Source organism: Carassius carassius, chromosome 6, assembly GCF_963082965.1.
Source record: "Carassius carassius chromosome 6, fCarCar2.1, whole genome shotgun sequence".
Lineage (NCBI taxonomy): Eukaryota > Metazoa > Chordata > Actinopteri > Cypriniformes > Cyprinidae > Carassius > Carassius carassius.
The window spans coordinates 16,294,697-16,320,959 of record NC_081760.1 but is presented as its reverse complement, the minus strand read 5'-3'; the positions used below and the strand labels follow the sequence as shown (position 1 = coordinate 16,320,959).

Here is a 26,263-nt window from a genome sequence, read left to right as displayed (position 1 = left end):
CAATGTATGATTTCAAAGTATGAAAGTATCAATGTTATGATTTATGCGCGACTTTGTTTTCCGTTCTTTTGATCAGTATAATAAAGTTCCCACGAGCCTCAGTACGCCGACTCTGGTCTCCTTCCTTCTCTGCCATACGAACTTTTATCATTACACTGGTGCCGAAACCCGGGAAGGAAGGAGAACGACGCCGCCATGCCAACCCCGTCAGGATCATCGGCAACGCCGTTTGCGGAGCTCATTACATCGCTCGCGGGCCTGCATCAGGAATAACATCAAGCCCTGCTGGAGCTGCGAGCCGACCACGAACATCGGTTTCAGGCAATGATGCAGGTCCAGTGGGAGGACCGCGAGCTGTTCCGGAGCATTCTGGACCGGGAGGTTCGGACGAGGTCGGCCTCCCCCAGTTCCAGCCCTGCTGCCCACATGCCTCTTACGAAGATGGGGCCAACAGATGATCCGGAAGCATTCCTCAATTTATTTGAGAGGACGGCCGAGGCGTGTGGGTGGCCGGAGGACAGCTGGCCGGTCCGGATAATTCCGCTGCTGTCAGGGGAGGCCCAGAAGGCTGCTCAACAACTGCCCGTCCAGAACCTCCTGGTATATGCAGACTTAAAAAGAGCAGTGCTCCAAAGGGTCGGCCTCAGCCCCGAGCAGCACCGTCAACGCTTCCGGTCGCTAGAACTGACCGAAGCGGGCCGGCCCTTTGTCTTAGCCCAGCAGCTCCGGGACTCCTGCCGCAAATGGCTGTTGGCCGGAGGAAGCGACGCCGAGACCATTATCAACACCGTGGTGCTGGAGCAGTTCATCTCACGTCCCGAAGAGGACTGCTCAGTGGGTCCAGTGCCACCGGCCGGCGTCGCTGGATCTGGCCATCCAACTGGCGGAGGATCAGCTGGCGGCGTGTTCCGGGGTCGGCAAACCCCTTCCATCTGTCTCTCTCTCTCTCTCTCCCCCCCCCCCCCTCTCTCTCTCCTCTTTCTCCAAAGCCTGTCCCTTTACCCAGGTCTCGGTACACGGGGCCACCGAGGGCCGCACCCCGTTGGAGAGCAGGGACGGAGCCGGCCGCCATGTCACGGGGTCCGGCCAGGGGAATGGGGCCGCCGCACGGGGAGGGACTGGCTGAGCTACCAGCTGCTTCCCCACGTCAATCACCTGACCCACTTCCAACCACTAGGGTGGCGGGGAGGCCTGGGCCGGCCTGCTGGCGTTGCGGGGATCCGGGCCATTTCGTGGACCGGTGCCCGGTTATGGAGGTGGGGACGTGGGTCCGGATCCCGGACGACCCGCAGGCTGGCCCCGATCAAGCCGGGTTGTACCAAATACCCGTGAGTATTAAGGGGGGTACCTATCAGGCTTTGGTGGATTCAGGTTGTAACCAGACCTCCATCCATCAAAGCCTGATACAATCCGGGGCATTGGATACGGGCCGTGTGGTTAAGGTGAGGTGTGTGCACGGGGATATAGTGGAATACCCCATAAAAACCATAGGCATCAAATTTAGGGGACAAAAGCATTATGTGGAGGTGGCCGTTAGTCCGCGCCTCCGGCATCCACTAATCTTGGGTACCAATTGGCCAGCTTTTGAACAATTATTGGGATGTTTAACAGTGGATGCCTCTGGGAAAAAGAGAGGCCCGGTTGGCGGGGCGTGCGCTCAGGTGGGAGAATCTGTACCCGGAGCCAGGGGGGAAGCTTCAGGGGAACCGAGCGAGTTGGCGAGGCTAAACCTTTCCAGTCGCGATGACTTTCCCCTGGAGCAGTCCCAGGATGAGACCCTTAAACATGCATTCGAGCAGGTCCGTTCCATCGATGGGCAGGTCCTCCATCCTGACCGCGCGCTCTCTTATCCGTATTTTGCCGTTATTAAGGACTGGTTGTATCGAGTGACCCATGACGCTCAGACAAAGGAAGATACGGCCCAATTATTAGTACCTAAGAGCCGTCGGGAAATGCTTTTCCAGGCGGCACATTGCAATCCAATGGCGGGGCATTTAGGTATGACAGCCACGCTAAATCTAATCGCTAAGTCTAATGACCCGATTTTTTTGGCCGGGCATTCACGAGAACGTCTGCAGATGGTGCGCGTCGTGTCGGGAATGTCAGTTGGTGAACCCACCGGCCACCCCAAAAGCGCCGTTGCGCCCTCTACCTCTAGTGCAGGTCCCCTTCGAACGAATTGGTATGGACCTCATCGGGCCATTAGAACGATCCGCACGGGGACATCGTTTTGCGTTAGTCATAGTGGACTATGCAACACGATATCCCGAAGCAGTGGCGCTCCGCAATATCTCGGCGAAGAGTGTGGCGGACGCCCTGTTTCGTTTAATCTCCCGCGTGGGAATCCCAAAAGAGATTCTCACGGACCAAGGCACCGCGTTTATGTCACGCACGTTACGTGAATTATACGAATTATTGGGCATTAAAGCGGTACGGACCAGCGTCTATCACCCACAAACAGACGGACTGGTCGAACGATTTAATCGCACTTTGAAAACAATGATTCGTAAATTCGTACAAGAAGACGCGAAAAATTGGGATAGATGGCTAGAGCCCCTCTTATTCGCTGTGCGCGAGGTCCATCAAGCCTCCACAGGGTTTTCCCCCTTCGAGCTTCTTTACGGACGCCAGCCCCGCGGGGTGCTGGACGTCCTGAAAGAAACTTGGGAGGACGGACATTCGGATAGCAAAAATGAAATTCAGTATGTCATGGACCTGAGAGCAAAACTCCATACACTGGGGCGGCTCTCAATGGAGAATTTGCTTCAGGCCCAGGGCAGACAAAGCCAGCTGTATAACAGGGGAACTAAGCTCCGAGAATTTGCACCAGGAGATAAAGTGCTCGTATTACTGCCAACCTCCAGCTCCAAATTATTATCAAAGTGGCAAGGACCCTTTGAGGTCACACAGCGAATAGGCGATCTCGTAGTACGAACAGACAGAGGCGACTCCAGGCAAATTTACCACCTCAACCTCCTTAAAAAATGGAGCGAAGAGGAGTCAGTGTTGCTAGCGACGGCAGTGAGCGGAGAGGAGGATCTCGGGCCAGAGGCGATCATTAAAGAAAAATCCCTCGCCCTGGCCCCGGGAGGGGATCACCTCTCGCCCTCGCAGCTCACTGACATTGGACAGTTACAGTCCGAATTTGCAGACGTGTTTTCGCCTCTACCTGGTCGTACTAATCTGATTCAGCACCATATTGAGACAGAGCCGGGCGTGGTGGTTCGCAGCCGGCCATATAGACTACCTGAACACAAGAAAAAAGTGGTTCAGACAGAATTAGAGGCGATGCTGGGGTTAGGAGTAATCGAGGAGTCCCACAGTGATTGGGCGAGCCCGATTGTTTTGGTCCCTAAAACGGACGGCTCGGTGCGATTTTGTGTGGACTATCGCAGGGTGAACGCAGTGTCAAAATTTGATGCTTATCCAATGCCACGGATTGACGAGTTGCTCGATCGGTTAGGTACGGCTCGCTTTTATTCGACATTGGACTTGACAAAAGGATATTGGCAGATCCCCTTATCTCCCATGTCTAGAGAAAAAACAGCCTTCACCATGCCGTTTGGTTTACACCAATTTGTGACACTTCCGTTCGGCTTGTTCGGGGCCCCCGCTACGTTCCAGCGTCTCATGGATCGAGTGCTGCGCCCGCATGCTGCTTATGCCGCCGCCTACCTGGATGATATTATCATTTATAGTGGCGACTGGCGGCGGCATATGGAGCATGTGAGGGCTGTCCTTGAGGCGCTGAGACGGGCGGGGCTAACGGCCAACCCGAAGAAGTGCGCGGTTGGGCGGGTGGAGGTAAGGTATCTGGGCTTCCACTTGGGTCACGGGCAAGTGCGTCCCCAAATTGACAAGACGGCAGCAATTGCGACTTGCCCCAGACCCAAGACCAAAAAGGAGGTGAGGCAGTTCCTGGGGCTGGCGGGATATTATAGGATGGGATGGGATGGCTCCCCGGCCTGAGTCGGGCGGTGGGGGTATGTGGCAGGGGAGGTGTGGTTTAGCGAGGTCTGCGACGGGAGAGAGAGTGAGGAGATCAGCGGTGGTAAGTGAGTTAAGTGAGAGACAAGTGACACCTGCTTCTCATTGCAGTGATTGGCGTGGGGAAGCAGTATTTAAGCCAGCTGGGAACCAGAGACAAAAGAGAGACCTGAGGACTCGTGGGAGGAAGCGACCGACAGAAAGCGAGAGCCTGAAAGTATCAATGTTATGATTTATGCGCATGTGGCGCGACTTTGTTTTCCGTTCTTTTGATCAGTATAATAAAGTTCCCACGAGCCTCAGTACGCCGACTCTGGTCTCCTTCCTTCTCTGCCATACGAACTTTTATCATTACATATAGCCTGAATGCACTGTAAGTCACTTTGGATAAAAGCATCTGCTAAACGTAAATGTATAATGTATAAATGTATGCTGAACAAATCAAAATGACCACAGCTGATCACAGTTGAAAGTCTAATGGCTTTGTGTGCCATTGAGAAAACTCATTAGCTCCACCTGACTGAGTTTACAAGTCATTTTTAGGAGTGGGGATCCTTTTTCCAACTCGGTTAAAATGATTTTCTATACCCAGTGTATTTGTGTGTATGTATATATATATGTGTGTGTGTGTGTGTGTGTCTGTGTCTGTGTGTGTGTGTGTAAACGGAGAGAGTAAATGACTGATCGAATCCCTTTATTCAAGTTGTTTCCTTGCACAGCATGTCATTAAACCTGCAGTCGTGTATTATTTACTGATCATGTTTCTTGTGTGAATTTCCCTCAAGGATCAACATGTCAAAAACAGACATTAGCAAATCAAACTGATGATTTACACAGAACTCAGAGAAAAAGCGTTAGACATGATCTCACCTGACACTCTGGGTCACCAAAGCGGCAGTTGAACTCCAGGACTTTCGGTCCCTGTTTAGTCAACATTACTCCTGCGTATAAAACACCTGAGAAAGGAAGATGAGAAATGATTGACTGATAATAATAACATTCTAATATCTATATAATAATAATATATATAAACTATATAATAATTTCTGGCTCAGTTTTAATAAAAATTATCTCTCTTTGAGTTCTCATGTCCTTTTAAAAGACAAATAACTGACAAAATTCACACATCACTCACTCGTGCTGTTCCAAACACACACAATTCTCTCTTTTCTGTGAAAGAAATCCTGAAGATGCTCTTTCTATTCAATTACAGAAACTGATGACATACATGTGTTTGTGTGTGTAAAATGACATGGACATACATGTGTTTGTCCGCCGCTTTTTCGCTAGCGGCAGAGCCCGATGTTCATCTTATTGTGATTAATTCCTGCCGTGGACATGCTTCAGGATTATACACAACGAGACGCAACGACTTTGACGCATACACTTCCCCTGCTTACGGACGCCGCGTGCCTTTCGTGCCCAGACATTTTAACGCGTTTGAAAACATTGCAGAAGGCGGAAATCTTGAAACCGCCAATGTTATTTCTGGCCGCGTGGGAACGCTTGCCTGGCATTTCACAATGGGTGTCACAGCTTGTATGCTTTTCCCACGATTCGTCTAATTCCAGCGGTGTTATCCAGGATACGGCTGACAGAGTGGAGCAGCTTCTGCTGGTGGCTCCGTGGTGGCCCACACACAGTCGTGGTTTGCGGACCTGGTCAGTCTGTTAGCGGGCTCTCTATGGGAGATTCCCCTCAGACAGGATTTACTATCGCAAGCACAGGGAATGATTTGGCACCCAAGGCCAGATCTATGGAAGCTGTGGGCGTGGCCTCTGAGCAGAGTGAGTTAATATGTCCCGGTCTTTCTGTTGAAACTACCGAGACTATAATGAATTCTAGAGCAGCTTCTACGAGACGCTTATATGCTTTCAAATGAAAACTGTTTACGGCCTGGTGTGGAATTCGTAATATGGATCCAGTTTACTGCCCAGTGGCTTCAGTACTGGAGATCCTTCAAGACCGTTTCTTTGATGGAGTAACACCAGCCACTCTGAAAGTTTACGTGGCAGCCATTTCAGCTAACCACGTATATATAGATGGTGCTTCAGTGGGCTGTCATCCGCTGGACTCTCGTTTTATACAGGGTGCGCGACGGCTGAGGCCTTTCCGCCCTGTGCGATTTCCTTCATGGGATTTATCCATTGTGTTGCAAGGTTTATCAGGGCATCCGTTTGAACCCTTGGAAACTATACCGGATAAAATCCTGACTTTAAAGACAGTTCTTCTTGTGACTTTATCCTCCCTCAAGAGAGTTGGGGATTTACAGGCTCTTTCTGTTTCGCCCTCGTGCATGGATTTTGCACCAGGCTCTGTGAAAGTATTGCTGTGACCGAGGCCTAATTATGTCCCTAAGGTCGCTTCTAATCCTTTTCACTTTCAACAAGTGGTCTTGGAGGCTTTACCCCCTGCAGAGGCGGGGTCAGGAGATCTGAGTCTTTGCTCTGTCAGAGCGCTGAAGACTTATGTTGATCGAACAGCCCCATGGCGTGAGTCTGACCAGCTGTTTGTCTGTCTGTTTCGGACACAAGAATAGAGGACATGCTGTCACAAATCAACGCATGTCCCATTGGCTGGTGGAGGCAATATCTTTAGCCTATAAGGCGCGCGGACTCACTTCGCCCTTAGGAGTTAGAGCTCAGTCCACGAGAGCAGTGGCTTCTTCATAGGCTTTTCTCAGTGGATCTTCTATGGATGATATCTGTGCTGCGGCAGTATGGTCCTCACCGAGCACTTTTATCAAGTTTTACAGTCTGGATGTGAGGACGGCTCCTGGCTCCCGGGTTCTCTCCGCTTGAGCAGATGCTTCCTTGGATCCCAGCTATCAGGTACGTCAGGCGTTATGGCATAGGGTTCCCATATGGTGACGTCACCGCAGCATCGAAGTGACCTATGAAAGGGAACATCTCGGTTACGTATGTAACCACGGTTCCCTGAATAGGGAACGAGATGCTGCGGTCCCGGCCATTCCATACCTTGATAGCGTTCTTCTTCAGTTCATGAAATCTGAGCGAAATAGCGCGCGGCACCCAGGTATACGATGCGTACGCATGCGTGGGCCGGTGCCAAGCGCTATTTGGCCAATAGGATTGGCGGGATGGTATAGGGCTTCAGACATTCGTCACACCGAGAGGTGTTCCCATACGGTGACGTCACCGCAGCATCTCGTTCGCTATTCAGGGAACCGTGGTTATATACGTAACAGAGATGTTCTCCGACTTTAAAGCACCACCTGCTGGCAGAGTATAAATCTGCATTTTCAGTAAGTTTCAGGTAATAAAAAAATGCATTCTGATTACTTGCGGGTGCGTTGCGGGTGGATGAAATAAATCATAAATGAAGCAAATATTAACTTTTTTTTTTCAAATACGTTTTAAAATAAAAAAAAATCACGAGACAGATGATTTTGTGTGTGTGTGTGTGTGTGTGTATGTGTGAGTGTGTACATTCGCCTGATCAGGAATAAATAAATGTTCATTTAAAAGCAGCCCTCGATCAGTGTTTTATTTTACCATTACCCCTTACAACTCCAACAAGATTGTGGATGTGAAAAGTGGATGTTTGTAAGAAAAAAAAATTCTAAAGCTACCAGTCAGATGACAGAAGGCATGTAGCAGACTATGTGCAACAGCAAAGACAGATCATGTTGATCATTTAGAGGCCTATCAAATATGATACTTCAGGCTTTATAGGATTAAACTGAGGTTAATGGTGCTAGTAGTGTCGGTTTGTCAAACTCACCCACGTATGGTGTTCCCTCCTCTCTCATGCCATCCACAGTCTTCTGCAGAACAGACCTCTTTATCTCCTGCAGCACTTCCTCTGGCACCTTCACACACAGATTCATTCACACTTTATGAAGCCCTGTGAAATTGGTTTTATTTCTTACCGAATTCTTTTTACTTTTATTTTTTTTGAATTTTTCTGCATTTCATTTTATTGGTTAAATTAGCTCAACTATACATTCAAAATATAGGGCCCTATGAAATCGGTTTAATTTCTTCCCAAATTAAATGTAATTTAGACATAAAAAAGCATGTCAAATTAGTTTAAATAATGAAACATTTATTACATTTAATAAAATTTATTTAAAAGTTTAACAAACATTAAATATTTAGGGCCCCATGAATCAGTTTTATTCTCTCTTTCTCTCTCTCATACATACATATATATATATATACACACACATATACATATAATTGATATATTAGGGGTGACCCCACATGGTCGACGATTCGATGCTTCGATTCGAGGAGCCTGATGCGACTACCAATCTCACAGTTGAATATTCGCGTGCTGTTATGAAAAAAAAAAATAAATAAATAAATAAAACTTTACCAAGACTCAAACTGACACAGGCAGAGACTGGATTTTTTCGAACAGGTAGGGTACATTTCAGCCGGTGTATATATATCGTGGATATATTATTTACCTGATATAAGATGCAGGGGCAGAGCCAAACATTCGGGGCTTAGCCCAAACCTAGAGGGGTCCAGGGGCATACTCCCCCGGGGAGATTCTTTTCCCATTTACATCAGCTAAATGCACTATTTTTCAGGCTGTTTGTTATATCCATAATGTTAATTTCAGCCGATTTTCCAGTGAGCTCCCTATGACGCTGGTGAAATAAAAAATCCCGCCAGCCCCTGATGACAACGACAAAGATGATGATTTATCCTCTTCTTTGTTAGTTTTTATTGGCAGTTGGCAAATAAGCTGGGTGATGCGCGATGCATTACCGTCTGCCACCACGCACAATAATAGAGCTTTCGTTTCATTTTTTGCCGCTCCAGTCTGAAAGACTGAGGAACTGAAAGTTGAAGTTATTTTTAAAAAACTAAAAGGATTCGGGGCTTTTGACAAAACATTAGGGGCTTAAACCCAATTGTTAGGGTTTCGCTGACATTTAGTGTTAACTATCTTTTAATCAAAACATCAAAATATTATTTACCCTGTTTGTATCTGCGAGGCATTTGTTACACATTTTCCCTGTTTGTGTTAACATTAGAGCTGAAACAACGAATCGATTTAATCGATTAAACTCGATTATTAAAATAGTTGTCAACTAATTTAGTCATCGATTTGTTGCTAAATAACTTTTATTTGCCGTAAGCGGCTCATTTCGTGCATATTTCAAATCTGCGGTGACCAAAGTGTGGCAGTAATGAGCCACCGGAGGTTTTACTCAGTCAGTACAGCAGGAGAAGTAGCGAATAGCCAATAGCTGGCCTCGTTTTATGTCACGTGCTTCCCGAACAGCGTCTCTGCAGCATTCAGCGTGATGTGGGAGTACTTTACTTTGAGCCTTTAAAAAAAAGAAGAGTAACCTGTAAACTCTGCACTACTGAACTGTTTAAGGGGACGTTCACATATCGCGTCTTTTGCACGCTCAAGTTCGTTATTTCCAACATTGCACCGCATCGAGTTAAAAACATTTCAACTTTTCAGAAACACGCGTTTTTAGGCGCGATTTGTGAACGGCCCCTAAGACTTTCATTTGTGCAGATTCTCCAGTACAATGTTGTTTGCAAATGTTTAGTCGTAAAAGCTGAGAACATTGCTTTTTAACAGTTAACATTTAAAGCTTTACAAACATGTTCTGTGATCAGTTTGTCGTTTACCAGTTCAAAATTCAGTCGTGCAGCCTAATTATGACTGAATGAGAGAGGTAAATATTTAAAGATATTTGAAATGCACTTTTTTTTCTAAGTATTCACTGCTCTTTTTCACACAGCAGGTTTTTTGTGTGTGTCCAATTTTTTTTTTTCTGGACAACCTTCTGATGGATTTTACTTTAAATTGTGAGTTCCATTCAGGTTTCATGCCATTGGCACTTTATTCGAAGGATTGTTTACAATTTCACAGCAAAAGCTATAAAGCAGTTTCCCAGTAAATAATAAAATACAATGCACTGCAATTTTATTCTGTTTTATCCTTATTCTTCGTGAAAATATGTTCTGAAAGATTCCTTAAGCTTTGTTCGGGATGTTAAACTACTTCAGGAGCTCTAAGGACTGCCATGGTGAAAACATTATTTGAAATCTCCTTGTAAAATTTGCTAGAGTATGGGTCAGTGTTCTGATTGCAGAAGAGTTCGACAAAGGATTACTAACACAATAAAACAACTCCAGGTATATTTTTGATGAGATATGACAGTGCAAAATGGTTAAAATCTCTTAAAAATCTATGCTGAAGGATAAAGACCATTTATTAATAATTTACTTGGGGGAAAAATGGAAAAAACTAAAATATAAGTACATAAACCGATTAATCGTAAAAATAATCGACAGATTAATCGATTATCAAAATAATCATTAGTTGCAGCCCTAGTTAACATCAGTAATTATGTCAAATGTCTGACTTGACTCAATGTATTTTGCCCCGCCCACAAACATATGATTCGACTATTAGTCGATTATCAGCAAGAATCGAAAATTCCGAATCGACTATGAAAATCCTTAGTCGGGACACCCCTTATATATATTTTTTATTTAATAAAAATGTATCATCAGAAACAGTGAAGGCATAAACACGATCAATTTAATCAAATGAAAATGTAACAATTCCTCTTTTTTTCTGCCAAGCAAAGTGCTACACAACAGAGGCTTACTGTTAAAATTAACATTGTGATATAAAAAAGTGTAACAATTAAGTTTAAAAAATAAGGTTAAATATTTTAAGATTTTTTTATTTTTTATTACTTTTAATATTATTATTATTAATAATAACAACAACAACAATAAACAATTTATGAACAGATTTACATTAAGAATTTTACAATAAAAACACAAATGTAAAATTTAGAAATATTTAAAAATTAAGTTGATATATAGTTTTACTACTACTATTTTTACTACTGTGACTAGTTGAGAAGCATATATTTTATCTACAGTATAATAAAATTTATTATAAAACTGATTAGTATAATTTATTTATATTATGTAATATATTTCGGTCACAATTTAACCAAACATTTATTATGATATGTTGTTGTTGAGAACTTTTGAGTTTCTGTGTGTATCTGATGAGAGTTTTTTCAACTAAAACAGTAAAATGTTCATTAAGTGGTACCAAAATACCATAGCCAGTACTATGGTATTCTCTGAAGAATATCTTGTAATTATCCATGAGATGTATGGGATCTGTTGACCTGTGGTGTGGGGCAGTACGCGCCCATCCCGCCCGTGTTTGGACCCTGGTCTCCATCCAGCAGACGTTTGTGATCTTGTGCCGGTGGCATCGGTGACACTGTGATGCCATCACTGAAGCACAGACACTAAAAACAGACGAACAGACGAGAGGCTTAGGATGATATGACTACCCTGGATGCTCAATAACACCCGGAAGTACTTACAGAGACTTCCTCTCCTTCCAGTTGCTCCTCAACCACCACAGTCTCACCAGCAGAACCAAACGCCTTATCCTGAAACATTAAGAAAAAGATGCCTGCTGAATAAAAGTGTGACAGGAAAGAAATGTATGTGTTCTACTCTAACTTTCTATTAAAAATAAAAATTTCACAGATTCCACAAAAAATATGAAGCAGTACATCTGTTTTCAACAATCAGAAATGTTTCCTGAGCAGCAAATCAAAATATTAGAACTTCTAAAGGATCATGCGATACTGAAGACTGAAGAGATGATGCTGAAAATTCAGCTTTGATCGCAGGAATAAATTAAATTTCACAATAAATTCACAGAGAGAACACCTATATTAAAATGTAATAGTATTTTGACATTCATTTCTTCAAATAAATGCAGCCTTGGTTAGCAAAGACACTTTAATAACAGCTTTTGAATGACTACATAAATATTTTATTAGAATAATTGTAGAATTACCATACTTATTTTATAATTTATGTTAAATATAAATCTTATTTATACATTTACATTATCAAAAGGTGTACGTTATTGCACATTAATTGCAAACTGTATATTTAAAGATTCACACAGCAGCAATTTCTAATGCAAGATTTGAGTGAAATCGTATTTACTTTTGACCAGCATGTGTCCTCAGTGAGCTGTGTTTGGAGCGCTTGAGTAAGTGAGCTACTTTGTTAACAGTGAAACATTCAAAGACACATTTCATTCTTTCAAAGACAAACAAATAGAACCGCTGTGAAAAAATATAACCATTAGTGAGATGCTGAAGCCGTAGCGACTGACCTTCATGATATCCAGAACGGCTTTACAGGCCTCATCTTTATCCCGAGCGACTACAACACCCTTCCCAGCAGCCAGACCACTGGCCTTCACCACCAGAGCGGGAAACTCAGCACTGAAAAAATTAAATAAAATGATACACCAGCAAACCTGATTTTAAGATGCATCTTAAAATGTACATTTATTATAAGCCGCATTTATTTGCTGCCACAGTTAAACTCCACATTTCTCTTAAATCAGCATCTCTACATGTATGGCGGCCATTCTATTCCAGTCTTTTGTTGAATTCCAACACAGGCAATCCTCATTTTGCTTAATGAAGGACTGATTAGGTGATCACCTCAACTGAATCTTATTTAATGAGGAAAAGTATGAAAAACTCAAAAGTAATTGGAATCGAATATTAACTATTGACCATGGCAAAAGAGGAATGTTTTGAGTGAGGAAAAAGAATGGTTAAATTCTGCCTATACTGGCAGAGGGACACAATGAACATCAGGTTGCTTCCATCGAAGAAGACTGGAGTAAGGTCGCCTTCTCTGATGATTCCATTTTTTAGCTTTATCCAACAACTGGTCATCTAATGGTTAGACAAAGACCTGGAGAGGCCTACAAGCCACAGTGTCTCGCACGCACTGTTACATTTGGTGGAGGATCAGTGATGATCTGAGGGTGCTTCATTATTTGAAGTCTGAAAACTGTATATTTTTTGTTATATTAAACAGTAGTCATTTTCTGCAAATAAATTATCTAAATGACAACGTTTATTTGGAATTTGGGAGACATTTTGCCAGTAGTTTATAAAGCAAAACTTGAGAAACTAGAGAACTAAAACTAAAACTAGAGAAACTGCTAATTTTACAGTGGTCTCTTAATTTTTTCCAAAGCTGTGTTTAGTGCATGTTGTAGATGTTTACTCTTGAATGTATTTGCAGGCGTCCTGCGGGTCAGTGAAGGAGCTCCAGCGCGCTGTGGGAATGTTGTGACGGTCCATGAAGGATTTGGAGAAACTCTTACTGGCCTCCAGCTGTGCCGCCTTTGCTGACGGACCGAAACATGTCACACCAGCGGCAGTAAGGTCATCCACTATACCTGAGAGACAATCACAGTTAGCATGCATATATATATATAGAACAGAGAACAGAGAGATTTGAGCATGCACAGGACACAATTTAAATGAGAAAGACACACGTTTAAGTGCACGCACTCTCTCCAGGCGAGAGCAGCGTATATCTGAGTACGCACCCCCGGTTTGTGCGAGAGCAAAGAAAATCTGTATGCGAGCGGAGAGATTCGTGCTTGCGCATTGTATCAATGTGCTTTAATACGCTACAATAATACACTGTCGACATTTGTCATTGAAATACTGCCATAATTTCTATGCACACCACGCCCGCACACATGTGAGGTGCACAAACAGATAGCCTTAGCCTTCTCAGACAGCAGACAGCAGGTGAATACCAATGGTTGAATACCAAACGGCCCTTATCCGATCGCAATCCAATGACAGGGATGCACATTTTGAAGGACAATAGCTTATAGGGTGCATTTTGAATGTCCGGTAGTCCTCAAATAACATTATAGTCCCGTCCCGTCTCGTCTAGTTAACGAAGACGTGGCATAAATTTTGTCCTAATTTCGTCAACACATATTATTTTTAGCTCGTCAACGTCTCGTCTTAGTCACATAAAAAATGTTTGTTAACGAAAAACTTGCTAAAATGTACTGCATTAAGACTAATCAGGACTTGTCAAAGCACTAATATTACTGCTCTGTTGTTCATTTGATAGCTTACACTGCTAAATGACTAAATGTAAATATAAATGTAATATTCTTGAAACTTTAGACTGTGTCAACTTGCCCTTTCAGCTGTTCATCAGAAGTCTAAGCACAAATATGAATCAGATTATCTGTGATAATATTTCCTGTTTTTCATAAATCAGTGTGATAATTACAAACATCTTACCAGCAGCCAGTGGAACTTCTGGACCAACAACCACGAGCCCCACGTTATGGTCTTTACAATACTGAGCTAAAATCGAGTGATTGCTCACAGACACAGCTGGAAAAATAAATATAAATATTATAAATTATCACAAACCTTAATATACTCAAAGTTTTTACGTGCATTAAGTGTTTTTTTTATGCTTATCGTTCATTTAGTTTTATTAATTACAGATGTATATGCCGTTGAACCTGTAAGTGATCTGTAGCCTTATAGATGGATAAAACAACAATCTCATAAATGTCATACCTGTATTTTTGTAGGCAATCGATTAATTAATAACTCAGTGTTAGAGTAGAGTAGTAATCACTGCTCATACTCCTGTGGTTTTCTGGATGACTATTGTTCTCACCAGAGTTGGAGATCTTCCCGCTGTTGGCAGTTCCTGCATTACCAGGAGCCACGAGGACCTGCTGAACGTGAGGCGACTGAGCTAACTTCCATGCTAGCGCATGTTCCCGTCCGCCACTGCCGATGACCAACACCCGCTCTGCCATTATCACTCCAAACCTCTATAAAAGACACCAAAACACATACAGGCAATTCCACGTTTAACAACTGAAATGACACAAATTCTAATGATTATTTACTTGTTGTTCCAAAAACAATTAAATAATTAAAAAATATATATATAAATTCCAAATATAAATTCTTAAAAATAAGTAAATAAATAAAACTATAAGCTAAATATAGTTTAGTTTATATATATACACACACACACACACACATCCACGGCAGTTTTGATCATACTATAGTACTAAATATAGCAAAATTGCACAAACACACATTGCTTCGTATAGACTGTGAAAGCGAAACTACATTGTTTGGCCTTCCAAAAGAGGATGATATCTAAAATACATCAACTTTGCACTGTGGATCGCCAGATCGGCTTTCACCAAAGGATGAAGCAGAGTCCAGTCCGGGGTCGTCACATGTGGTTGCCGCAAGCCCAACTGATGCTCCTTCGTAGAATCCGCAAGCCGCGCCATTCTTAAGCCACCCGCCTCGACTCACTCTAGGGGTGCTTCTCAATATCCCTACTCCTCTCCTCGCTCCTCCGTCCTCTATCCTATGACCCGGAAACCGATCGAACACAGCCATCTTGAAGGACATCTCAATTCTCTAATTGCACCAGGAGGAGACGAGGATCGAGGAGGGAGGAGGCTTCATGAGGAGAGATGAGCGAGGATACACAGGTGTATCCTATGCGGAAGTATTTTATCGACTTAACGTGACGCACGTATAAATTCTCCTCCCCCTTCACATCTGTTGTAACAATTTTTATTTATATTTTACCTTTTCACTTCAAATAAACCATGCATGTCATATATTTCAAACAGGGCATCTTGCTTTATTAATATTTATTATGAATGTCTTAATTAACAAACTTTAACAACATAAGGGCAGATCCCTTTAATTACAGCTGATGACACTTTGAAGTAACGCTGAAGGGAGTGAGGATAAATCATTTCACTTGATTCAAGTCCTCCATCCTCACGTCTTTTCCTTGCGTCCTTCCCTCGCATCCTGAAAGGGTGGAGCTAAGACACGAGGAAAGGAAGCGAGGAAAGGAAACGAGGATGCACAAATATGAATTGAGAAGCACCCTAGGCCTCGGGCCTCTGCTCACTCAAGGCCGGTGTGTGTGACGCGGTTTCATTGAGAAAGCGAAACTACTTTGTTTGGCCTTCCACAAGAGGACAAGACTAGAAATCATGTTTACATAAAGTTTATAATGGGTTTTATGTTTGTCTCGTTGCTCCGGCCAGACAGGGCATCACAATACGTTAAGGGGCGTAACATTTCCGTTACACGCTTGAGGTATCCGGCCAATTACAATGCCCTGGATAGCTGACCAATCAGAGCACACCTCGCTTTTAATAACGATGAGCTTTGTAAAAACCTATGCATTATGGAAGGCAGGGCATGGAGGAGAAACAATAATGTACAGTATGTGGAAAATAATGTTTTTTTTTTTTTTTTTTTTACCTTAAACTACATTTCATTACACCAACTACATCAAATGTTATTTTTAACAGCATCATATGACCCCTTTAAAAGAGGTTATGTATCGATGCTGGAAACCACAATCAGCAGTGCAGCGATTAGGCTTGTTTGAGATGCGCCTTGCCTCGCCTGAAATGTAGGCGAGAGTAGGCGGCTGCAGTAAAGGGACAAAAATGACCTTTAAAGTCGGACACTTACTGAATCTCGCTGTTTTGTCGCCTGCAAACGTCAGCAATGGAGATGGCCCTTGCGTTTGTTATCGCAGAGGAAGTGGATGTAATCGAAATACCACTGTTTTGTCATCATGTGCAGATCACGTCCATAGTATTTTTTCCAAACTATGCAAGTAAAAGCTGTTTTGTAGCAAACATTCTTCAGAATTTCTTCCCTTGTTTTAACCCAGACCCTGACACTTCTCAGATGAAACCACACAAAGATGAGGCATAATGGCTAAACAGTCTATTTAGATATGTATGTGTGCATGTATATTTTTAATGGATTGATTTATTAATTCAAACAATCATACAATAGAATAAAGTGAAAATTACAACAAGGAAGAATTCTAATTAAAAGAAAAGAAAAATAAAATAAAATAAAATAAAATAAACACATGTCCTAATTCTTAACTTCACTAGGCGTGTTTTGTTTTGGTTAAGTTCGCCTGTAAATATAAATGGGTAATGTAATTCTTAGACTAAAGAGAAAATGTATCAGCTGACATTCTCAGCCAATGAGCATGAAGCTGTGTTGTCAGTCAGTTGTTTCCCATCATGCTTTTGAATAGCACAGTCGGTGGAGAGCAACTGCGCTCGACTCCTCAATCCGACATAGCCGCCTCGCCATCGCGAGAGTTTTTTGCCACACGTCAGCATGACATCAGAGCAAGGCGGACGTAACTCGGACACTTTTCTAACCGGCATTAATGAAGGTTTATTAAGGGTCGAGATCATGTTATCTGCATCTCCTGCGCTCCATCAAGCCACTCCCATAATAGCTGTCATCACTCAAATTAATGTACGACTCTACATGATCTGTGTGTAAGACTCTAATAGTATTAAAGACCACACAACATTCTTATATTATCTTTAAATTTATTTTTTATTATTGTTATTATTGTCCCTGGATCAGCAGGATACTCTTGTAATAAAGTAGTGATGGTAGTGGACAGATTTTAAGTATCAATTCTGCTTAAAAAGATGCAGTCTAATCCTGTTTACATGAAATAAGCCTGCTCCAGAGCAGGTTTAAGTTTACGGACCTGTTGCTATAACAGAAACTCCGGGATGAGCTTAGAAGAACCAACCAATCAAAGATCATGCCAAATGGTCAACAATCAAATCCAGCTAAGTTAGAGAATTACAAAGAAGGGGCCCCAGGTATCCATAACCAGACTTGCCGTGGTTATGAGGTTACTGACAGTTTGAGGATCCATAGGCATTACAAGGTTTAGTCACAAGCTCTTCTGAATGCTTTTCATTATTTAAATATTTGTAAAACCCACAAACAGACATAAATACGAGCAAAAGCATTGATTAAAAATAATAACAAAATATAACAGAGATAGAAAGTTTTGATAATTTTCCACCGCTCACCTGATAACCCGCGACATGGTTGGGAACCACTGCACAAGGGCATTGCTATGTGGTTGCTAGATAGTTGTTAAGGTGTTGCTAGGCAGTTTTGCTGTCCTGGGAGGTTGCTAGGCAGTTTTGCTCTTTTTGTCAGCTCAGGTCCATTAAATATAATCAGATGTATCTTTTGTTTTTAAGATTAAGATAGTTAAAGATTAACAAGTGCTTTAGAAATATTTTCCATTGTTAGTTCATGTTAACAAATGAAACCTTATTGTAAAATGCTACCAAATCATTTTAATTAAAAACTGTTCAGCTTATTTTTTTTCAGAGCTAATGCTTCTGTTAACAGTTCAAGTGGATGCAGTTATTGGCTGATCCGGATAATCTCTGATATATTACTGACCGTCTCACAAAATGTCACTATCTGCATGCCAAGTATGCTAAATTGATTTTATTTTTTTCAAAGATATGGTTTCAATACATTAAGTGCTTAACCTATAGGATGCAGTGATGCGGTTTGATCTGCTGCCATTAACCTTTCACTGCTGCTGTAAGACTTTAAATCCCAGCACACATAAACATCCAGTGGCATAAAACAACATGAACACCTAGTACAGAAGCATTGCAAAACTGTGCATTGCCATGATACTAAGTGCAAAAAAATCTTGATATGTATGCACAAACCACCACATTACAGTTGCATGAAAAATACCATCAATTTACTTTGAAAAAAAAATACACTGAATTTGCATGGAAGATAACATCAAATAGCTTTAGAAAAGCATACAAAAGCATCAAAACACTGTATGTACTTAGTACAAAAATAATCCTAATGCATGAGAACAAACTATTGCATTACATTTGCATGGAAAATACCATTAGTTAACTTGGTAAACAAAACTGTGTATCAGCTGGGATTGTTTTTAGTTGAACTTTGGCTTGAAAATCCACTGACACTTTTCATCTGGTTGAGTAACAGTGCATGTTCTGTTGATAACTGATGATCAAATCAATCAAACACAGTCACTGTGAGAATGTTAACCAGTAGCACATGAGTGACTCGCATCACGAGATTCGGCGATTGCTGCTCACTGACTTCAACTTTTAAAGTAGATTTTAAAAGCATCATCAGAACAGCAAATGCAATATATTTGCTTAATATGTACACATAGCAATGCATTAGTTCTATATCAGTGTGTTGAAATGCGTAACGTTAAGTGTGAGCAATTAACATGCACGGACATGTTTTGCTGTTTAAGACACAACATGTATAAAAGAAATACTGTGGTTGTAGGTACTTTGATACGGCTGCGATGAAGTAGCATAATCATATTTGCATGCTACTCGAAAGTACTATCAAAGTTAATTTGTCATAATATTATGACCAAGTACAAACTGGTACTACAATATGACCATAAAGACAAGATCACCACAGTACCATTTTCAAAAAATGTGTGCAGAAACATTCAGCATTGGACGAACACCTCATGCAAACATTCTGAGCAGAAATAAAGATGCAAACATCAACCAGACTGCTAAACAATAAGTTTGATCAACTTTATGGCTCACCAATCAATTATTTAATTGAACTAAGTTACTTAAAGTTATTTGGCCGTGCATTAATTCATTCATTCGTAGGTGTAATTGCAGACTTACGTGATTTCTGATGAACAGCAGTGTACTTTCGAGATCCTGTGATGTTCCAAGTCGTAATGGACAGAAGACCAGCGTTTGTTTCATGCCACAAACCACGTGTACACAGCACTGATAATTCACATCCTACTGACGTTCGATTCACAAAAAGATTCATTCTTTTTAATCAGTTCTTTTTAATGTTTTAGTTGAACCGAATCGCAAAGTGAGGTGGGATTATAAACACAGCATTTTTTCATACAATGTGTGTACTGCAATTAAAACAGAGTGACAAATACTAGCATTTAACAAGAATTTGATTTGAACTGAGGCATACTGTCCGAACGAATCGATTCGCTCGAAGTGAACGGGACTTCTTTAACTTCTTATACATTCTGAGATTTTAGAGAGGGAACTTCTAAGTAAATATATAATATTTTTATATATTTGATATTATTATCATTATTATTATTATTATTATTTTATACCTATAAATACTCTTCAAGTTTCTGTTTAAAGACTGACGTTTCACCTCCATCAACTTCCTTTTAGAGGTCGCAGAGAATTATGGTAAATGTAGTTATGTAACGACGAGTCCCAGAATCCTGTAGGAATGTGCACAGATTCTGTATTGAAATTTATATAATAATAAATTCTTAAGAGTTTTAATAGGAACACACACAAAGATATTTTAAAACACAATATCCATATGACTCCCAAACTTTAAGGATTTTAAAATTTCCAATACGATTTAAGAATTTCCATTAAGTATCTGATAGCAACACATACAATAACATAGGTGTTTTGATAAAGTTTGTCCAATATCTAATATTCTCTAAGACTCCAAGATTATTGGACAGAATAAAATTTTCCTGTGGATTTTATTGATATGAAGAAGATTCTTATTTGATCCTATTAGGGCATTTGACTTCAAATGATAGACAGACAGACAGACGGACAGATAGGTAACAAATGCTAAAGTATGCAAAAGGTCAAAACATATATTGCTTCTAGAAAAAAATAATTAAGACTATACTACTAATGCTTCCTGCATACTATTTAAAAATGTAAAAGTATTTAACAAATATGTAATTTAAAACAATTGTTAACTGTCCTGAAAAAATCAACTCACTCAAAATGAATCTGACATCTTGATGCAATACAGAACTCACAAACATGTTACACAAAGAGGGAATTCACTAAAATTTGCAGTTTAAAATTTGCAGTTATATTAGTTTGTTGACAATTAAGGCATCACATTTTCCAGTCTTTTCCTCTTTGCAATGTTTGATAGGAAAAGCAAGAACAGGTACATGTACAGTATTGCCTTTTTATTCTGTCAACCATTACAGTCTCAAAAAAACACAATCAATGATTAGCATTGTCAACACAAATCAGACCAGGATGACAACATCTATTTAAAATCCCAAGTATGCAGAGGCAGATCTGGGCTGCTGAGAAACTGCACAACATCAGAGTCTCTTAAGAGCGAAGAAGGTCACTCCAGAGCTGTACGCTGCTGGAATCACAAGATGTGTCATCTTAGGCTGGTCTTCATCATCTGTGATAGATGAGTGCCTGGAGTCAGTCTCTTCAGAGACTGTGATCCTCACGGTGAATGAACAGCACAGACTCGCTGCACCAAACACTCATGAACCTCCTCTTCACTTACTATCTGAGAAAAATAACCAGTTTAGAAATAAGAAGGATCAACAAGAAATTAAATTCCCATATATACAGTATACTGTATATACTGTGTGTGTATGTGTGTGTGCATCGCCGTGATTTTGCCAAGTAAGACATGTTCCTGGATCAACATCTTCTGATGATCCTGGATCAACATCATTGTCCAAAAATATAGATTTAACCCAATCCCTACCCCTAAACCTAACATTACCCATAATTTATTCCTAAAATCAGTGGGAAATAATAGCTGATTAACAAGGGTGTAGAAGCACCTAGCTCTGATTGTAAGCCTAAAATAGATATTTTCTGAAAAGTTATATCTCTGTTCTGATTGGTTGATTTGAATGTTGTTCCAGGATCAACAAGGAAGTTGATCCAGGAACATGTTGTACTTGGTGAAATCATGCTCGCCTATATATACGCACACACATATATTAGTGTTATATGTGGTACATTCAATAAATTTTTTCAGTTTAATGCGTTTAAAAAATGTAACGCAATTATCCCAGGGTTGGAACTAGGTTTCCCTCCCCACTCACAACTGCTGCTTCTGTCTCTTTTTTCGGTCAGATGAGATGTTGTCAAATCACATGTCAGTAGAAACAAATTGTACTGTCCGGTCTGCTATTATGCTATGCTTGTAGCAATGCACAAATGCAGTGCCAAATATGTTTCACCAATATCAGATGAGACCCCTTGGCGTCATTTCATATTAAAGCCAGTGGCAGACTTAACCAATAAGTGAGGTAAGAGGCCACTTAGGGCCCCAGGGAATCAAGGGGTCTCATAATTTATAACTGTAACTGTACAACTGTACATTTAACAATGTAATTATGGTAAGTTTACATTAATTTAAAGATTGGTGTTTGCATTTGTGTGTGTTTTTATCAATGTTTATCTGTTTTGTGAAAGATCTGCAGCATAAATCATTATGAAAAAAGTGACGTGACATTCAGCCAAGTATGGTGACCCATACTCAGAATTTGTGCTCTGCATTTAACCCATCCGAAATGCACACACACAGAGCAGTGAACACACACACACACACACTGTGAGCACACACCCGGAGCAGTGGGCAGCCATTTATGCTGCGGCGCCCGGGGAGCAGTTGGGGAAGTCGTGGTATTGAAGGTGGAGAGAGAACTGTACATGCACTCCCCCCACCCACAATTCCTGCCGGCCCAGGACTCGAACTCACAACCTTTCGATTGGGAGTCCGACACTCTAACCATTAGGCCACGACTTTCCCCTAGGACGCCGTGGCCTAATTATCTTTCTATAAGCAGCGCATGTATGTTGTTACAAATTATTTTGCATTAATTATCAGATAAAACAAATATTAAAATTAGTCATGTATTAGTTGTATGATCCAGACGCGTCGTCTCTTTCAGGGAAGACCTTGCACTTTCCAACATGACAATGCCAGACCACATACTGCATTAATTACAACATCATGGCTGCGTAGAAGAAGGATCTGGGTACTGAAATGGCCAGCCTGCAGTCCAGATCTTTCACCCATAGAAAACATTTGGCGCATCATAAAGAGGAAGATGCGACAAAGAAGACCTAAGGCAGTTGAGCAATTATTAGACAAGAATGGGACAACATTCCTACTGTATGCCTAAATTTGAGCAACTTGTCTCCTCAGTCCCCAGACGATTGTAGACTGTTATAAAAAGAAGAGGGGATGCCACACAGTGGTAAACATGACCTTGTCCCAACTTTTTTTAGATGTGTTGATGCCATGAAATCAACTTATTTTTCTCTTAAAATTATACATTTTCTCAGTTTAAACATTTTATATGTCATCTATGTTGTATTCTGAATAAAATATTGAAATTTGAAACTTCCACATCATTGCACTCTGTTTTATTCACAATTTGTACAGTGTCCCAACTTTTTTTGGAAATCGGGTTTGTAATTGGTAAGGTAAAAATACATTATGTAGCTGTGTGTACACACCAGTTCAACTTCATTTCGGAACAATAGGACAATAGTGTATTTAATTCATTCACCGGACTCAAACATACGCAAGTTTCAAATCCACTGGCTCAGTTAACATTTATAGTATAGTAATAATAGCAGTGTAGATCTTATTTGCATTTGAAGTGATATTATAAATCCTGTAAACATATAGAAGGTAATATTTGTATTTCTCCGGTTCTCTGCACTGGCGTTTAGCACAACCGGAAGTATCTATACACACACTCGCAAGACCAGAAATCCAAGATGGTCAGAGTTATGCACCTAGCCCATTGTAAGTTGCCTTGGATAAAAGCATCTAAAAAAAGTAAAAAGAGTTTTCATCTTTTTCCAACTTGAATTCAGCAGGCTTTTATTTTGGCGGGTTGTCAGCAAGTAAGTATCTGCGCTTCTGGATTTAGCGCTGCTGCTGATTAAAGAGCTTCAATGAATGTCACAGTTTTGCATTACACTTTGTGCTTTGAAAACAGCATATGATAGTTTAGATTTATGCTTTCAGATTGAACAGAAATCTTATGTAGTACAGTTTGCCGGTCTACAATAGTAACTGTGCATTAACAGCCGTCAGCCCTGTCAATACTGTGACACGTGTCCTGAGCTCTCATCAGCGTCGCCCTGGAAACCGAGCAGTCACACCTGCTACTGCTCATCACGGGCTGAGCGGCCACACCTGCGGATCATCAAGAGCTGCCTATTTAAGCACAGCAAACGAACACAGAGGTGAGAGATGTCTCCACGAGAGTTGGCTAATCCTAACTATCTGTCTTGCTTTCAGAGAGCAGTTTGTGACCGCCAGCCCCAACGCACACGGGAGAGCACAACGGACCCACACTGCCACAGCACACAGATTACAGAGGAAGCCGAGCACCCCGCACCGGACCACCTCACCTCACCTTATTTATTAATAAAAATCCACCCTTTGGGGAACTCACCTGTACTTACTCGTCATGTCCTTCTTCACCCCGCCACACTGGTGGAGAATTCGGGCAGGACAGTGAAGAAGACACCGACGACCCCTTCCCACTCGGTGTCTCCCCAGCTGGACTGGTTTGATTGTTTTTTTTTGGTTTTTCTGTTGCCACGCCCTGTTGGCTCACGTGTCTTCTCTGGTTTCCCCAGGTGGCGCTCCTCCCCCGGCGATGGGAGAACTCTTGAAGCACCTCACTGAGGTGAGCATCCGCCAGCAACAAATTATGGAGCACATAGCCTCCCGGCAAGGGGAAAACGAACGGGATCTCACCGCGCTCCGTATGGCTGCCGGCGCACGTACTCCGCTGCCTGATCCTCTTGTCCAGGCCACGCAGCTGCTGCCGAGGATGACATCCCACGATGACGTTACCACGTACCTCCAGATGTTTGAGACCGTGGCCACCCGGAAGGCGTGGCCCAAGGCGGAGTGGGCCCGGATCATCGCCCCGCTGCTGACGGGAGAGGCCCAATGGGCTTATTTCACGCTCCCCCCAGAGCTCAACAAGTCTTACGAGGAGTTGAAGAAGGAAATCCTGGGCCGGATGGGGCTCTCACCGATCAGCCCTACTCAGCTCTTCAACGAGTGAGCCTTCGATCCACGACAGCCGGCCCGAGCTCAGGCAGCCAGTCTCTCCCGTCTCGCGCAGCACTGGTTACTGGCCGGGGGTCCCAACGCACACCAGGTAGCGGAGCATGTCTTCATGGATCGTCTCCTGCGGGCCCTTCCCTGCCCACTACGTCAGGGATCCGGCATGCGGAACCCAGCGAACGTGGACGAGCTGGTAGAGGCCATCGAGCTGGCGGAGGCCACCCAACACCGGGAGATACTGACTGACCAGGGCACTCCATTCATGTCCCGGATGATGGGGGACCTCTGCAAGCTCCTGAAGGTCCGGCAGCTCCGTACCACGGTGTACCACCCCCAGACCAACGGGCTCGTCGAGCGGTTCAACCAGACCCTGAAACAGATGCTGCGCCGAGTGACGGCCGAAGATAAAAGGGACTGGGACAAGATGCTGCCATATGTCCTCTTCGGTGTTGAGTTGCTCTTCGGCTGCCAGCCCCGTGGTCTGCTCGACGTTGCCCGAGAGGCCTGGGAACAACAACCGGCCGTACACCGTACCACCGTGGAGCACGTGCGGGAGATGCCGGAGCGGATCGACCGAGTGATGCCCAACGTCTGGGAGCACCTCGTCAAGGCGCAACAGGCCCAGCAGGGACACTATAATCGGGCGGCCCAACCACGTGAGTTCCAGCGAGGAGACCATGTCCTGGTTCTGGTCCCTATGGCCGCCTGCAAGTTCTTGGCCACCTGGCAGGGGCCGTGTCCCTACCATGTCCCGGAGGCTCAGAGACATGCCATTGAGGAGGAAGTACAGGAGATGCTGAGGTTAGGGGTGATTGAACCATCTCACAGTCCATGGTCCAGCCCCATCGTCATGGTTCCAAAGCCTGACGGCACCCTCTGCTTCTGTAATGACTTCCGCCGCCTCAACGAAGTCTCAAAGTTCGACTGCTACCCCATGCCCCGCGTCGATGAGTTGTTGGATCGTCTGGGAAGGGCCTGGTTCAACTCAACCCTTGACCTCACGAAGGGATATTGGCAAGTCCCCCTCTCGAAAAAGGCCAAGCCGAAGACGGCCTTCTCTACCCCAAATGGACACTGGCAATACCGGGTCCTTCCCTTCGGCCTCCACGGAGCACCGGCCACCTTCCAGAGGCTGATGGACGTCCTCCTCCGGCCGCATCAGGCCTACGTGGCGGCCTACATCGACGACGTGGTAATACACTCGGAGACTTGGGAGGACCACCTGGAGCGGCTGCGGAGGGTGCTACTGGAACTGTGCCGGGCTGGCCTGACTGCCAACCCCCGGAAGTGTCACCTGGCCCTCTCGGAAGCAAAGTATCTGGGGTACCAGGTGGGTCGCGGCCTGATCAGGCCTCAGGAGAAGAAGGTGGCAGCAATCCTCTTCGCGCCGCGGCCCACCTCCAAGACACAGGTACGGGCCTTTTTGGGGTTGGCAGGATATTACCGCTGCTTTATCCCTAACTTCTCCTCCTAAGCCTCTCCCCTGACAGATCTGACCAGGAAGGGGCAACCGGAGAAGGTCCCGTGGACCCCCGAGACGGAGGCAGCATTCCACCGGATAAAGGCAGCCCTCACAACGGAGCCGGTACTCCGAGCGCCCGACTTTAACTGTCCCTTCCTGGTGCAGACGGACGCATCCGACACCGGGTTGGGAGCCGTCCTCTC

General features: G+C 43.1%; 1 protein-coding gene and 1 long non-coding RNA gene across 2 annotated transcripts in view; both read right to left on the bottom strand.

Annotated features, from left to right (window-relative positions):
• The window catches only part of gart (phosphoribosylglycinamide formyltransferase), a 45,932-nt gene extending 26,385 nt beyond the window's left edge, over positions 1-19,547 (bottom strand). The window contains exons 1-9 of the mRNA XM_059552270.1: positions 19,396-19,547; positions 14,511-14,670; positions 14,120-14,215; positions 13,071-13,245; positions 12,157-12,268; positions 11,345-11,413; positions 11,141-11,266; positions 7,732-7,819; positions 4,858-4,943 (exon numbers count right to left, since the gene is read on the bottom strand). Coding sequence (XP_059408253.1) covers positions 4,858-4,943; positions 7,732-7,819; positions 11,141-11,266; positions 11,345-11,413; positions 12,157-12,268; positions 13,071-13,245; positions 14,120-14,215; positions 14,511-14,670; positions 19,396-19,479 — 996 coding nt within the window. The 5' untranslated portion in view covers positions 19,480-19,547. The remainder of the gene's footprint in view (positions 1-4,857; positions 4,944-7,731; positions 7,820-11,140; positions 11,267-11,344; positions 11,414-12,156; positions 12,269-13,070; positions 13,246-14,119; positions 14,216-14,510; positions 14,671-19,395) is intronic.
• LOC132142418 (uncharacterized) overlaps positions 1-26,263 on the bottom strand; it is a 1,026,371-nt gene that overhangs the window by 419,245 nt on the left and 580,863 nt on the right. The window lies entirely within an intron of this gene.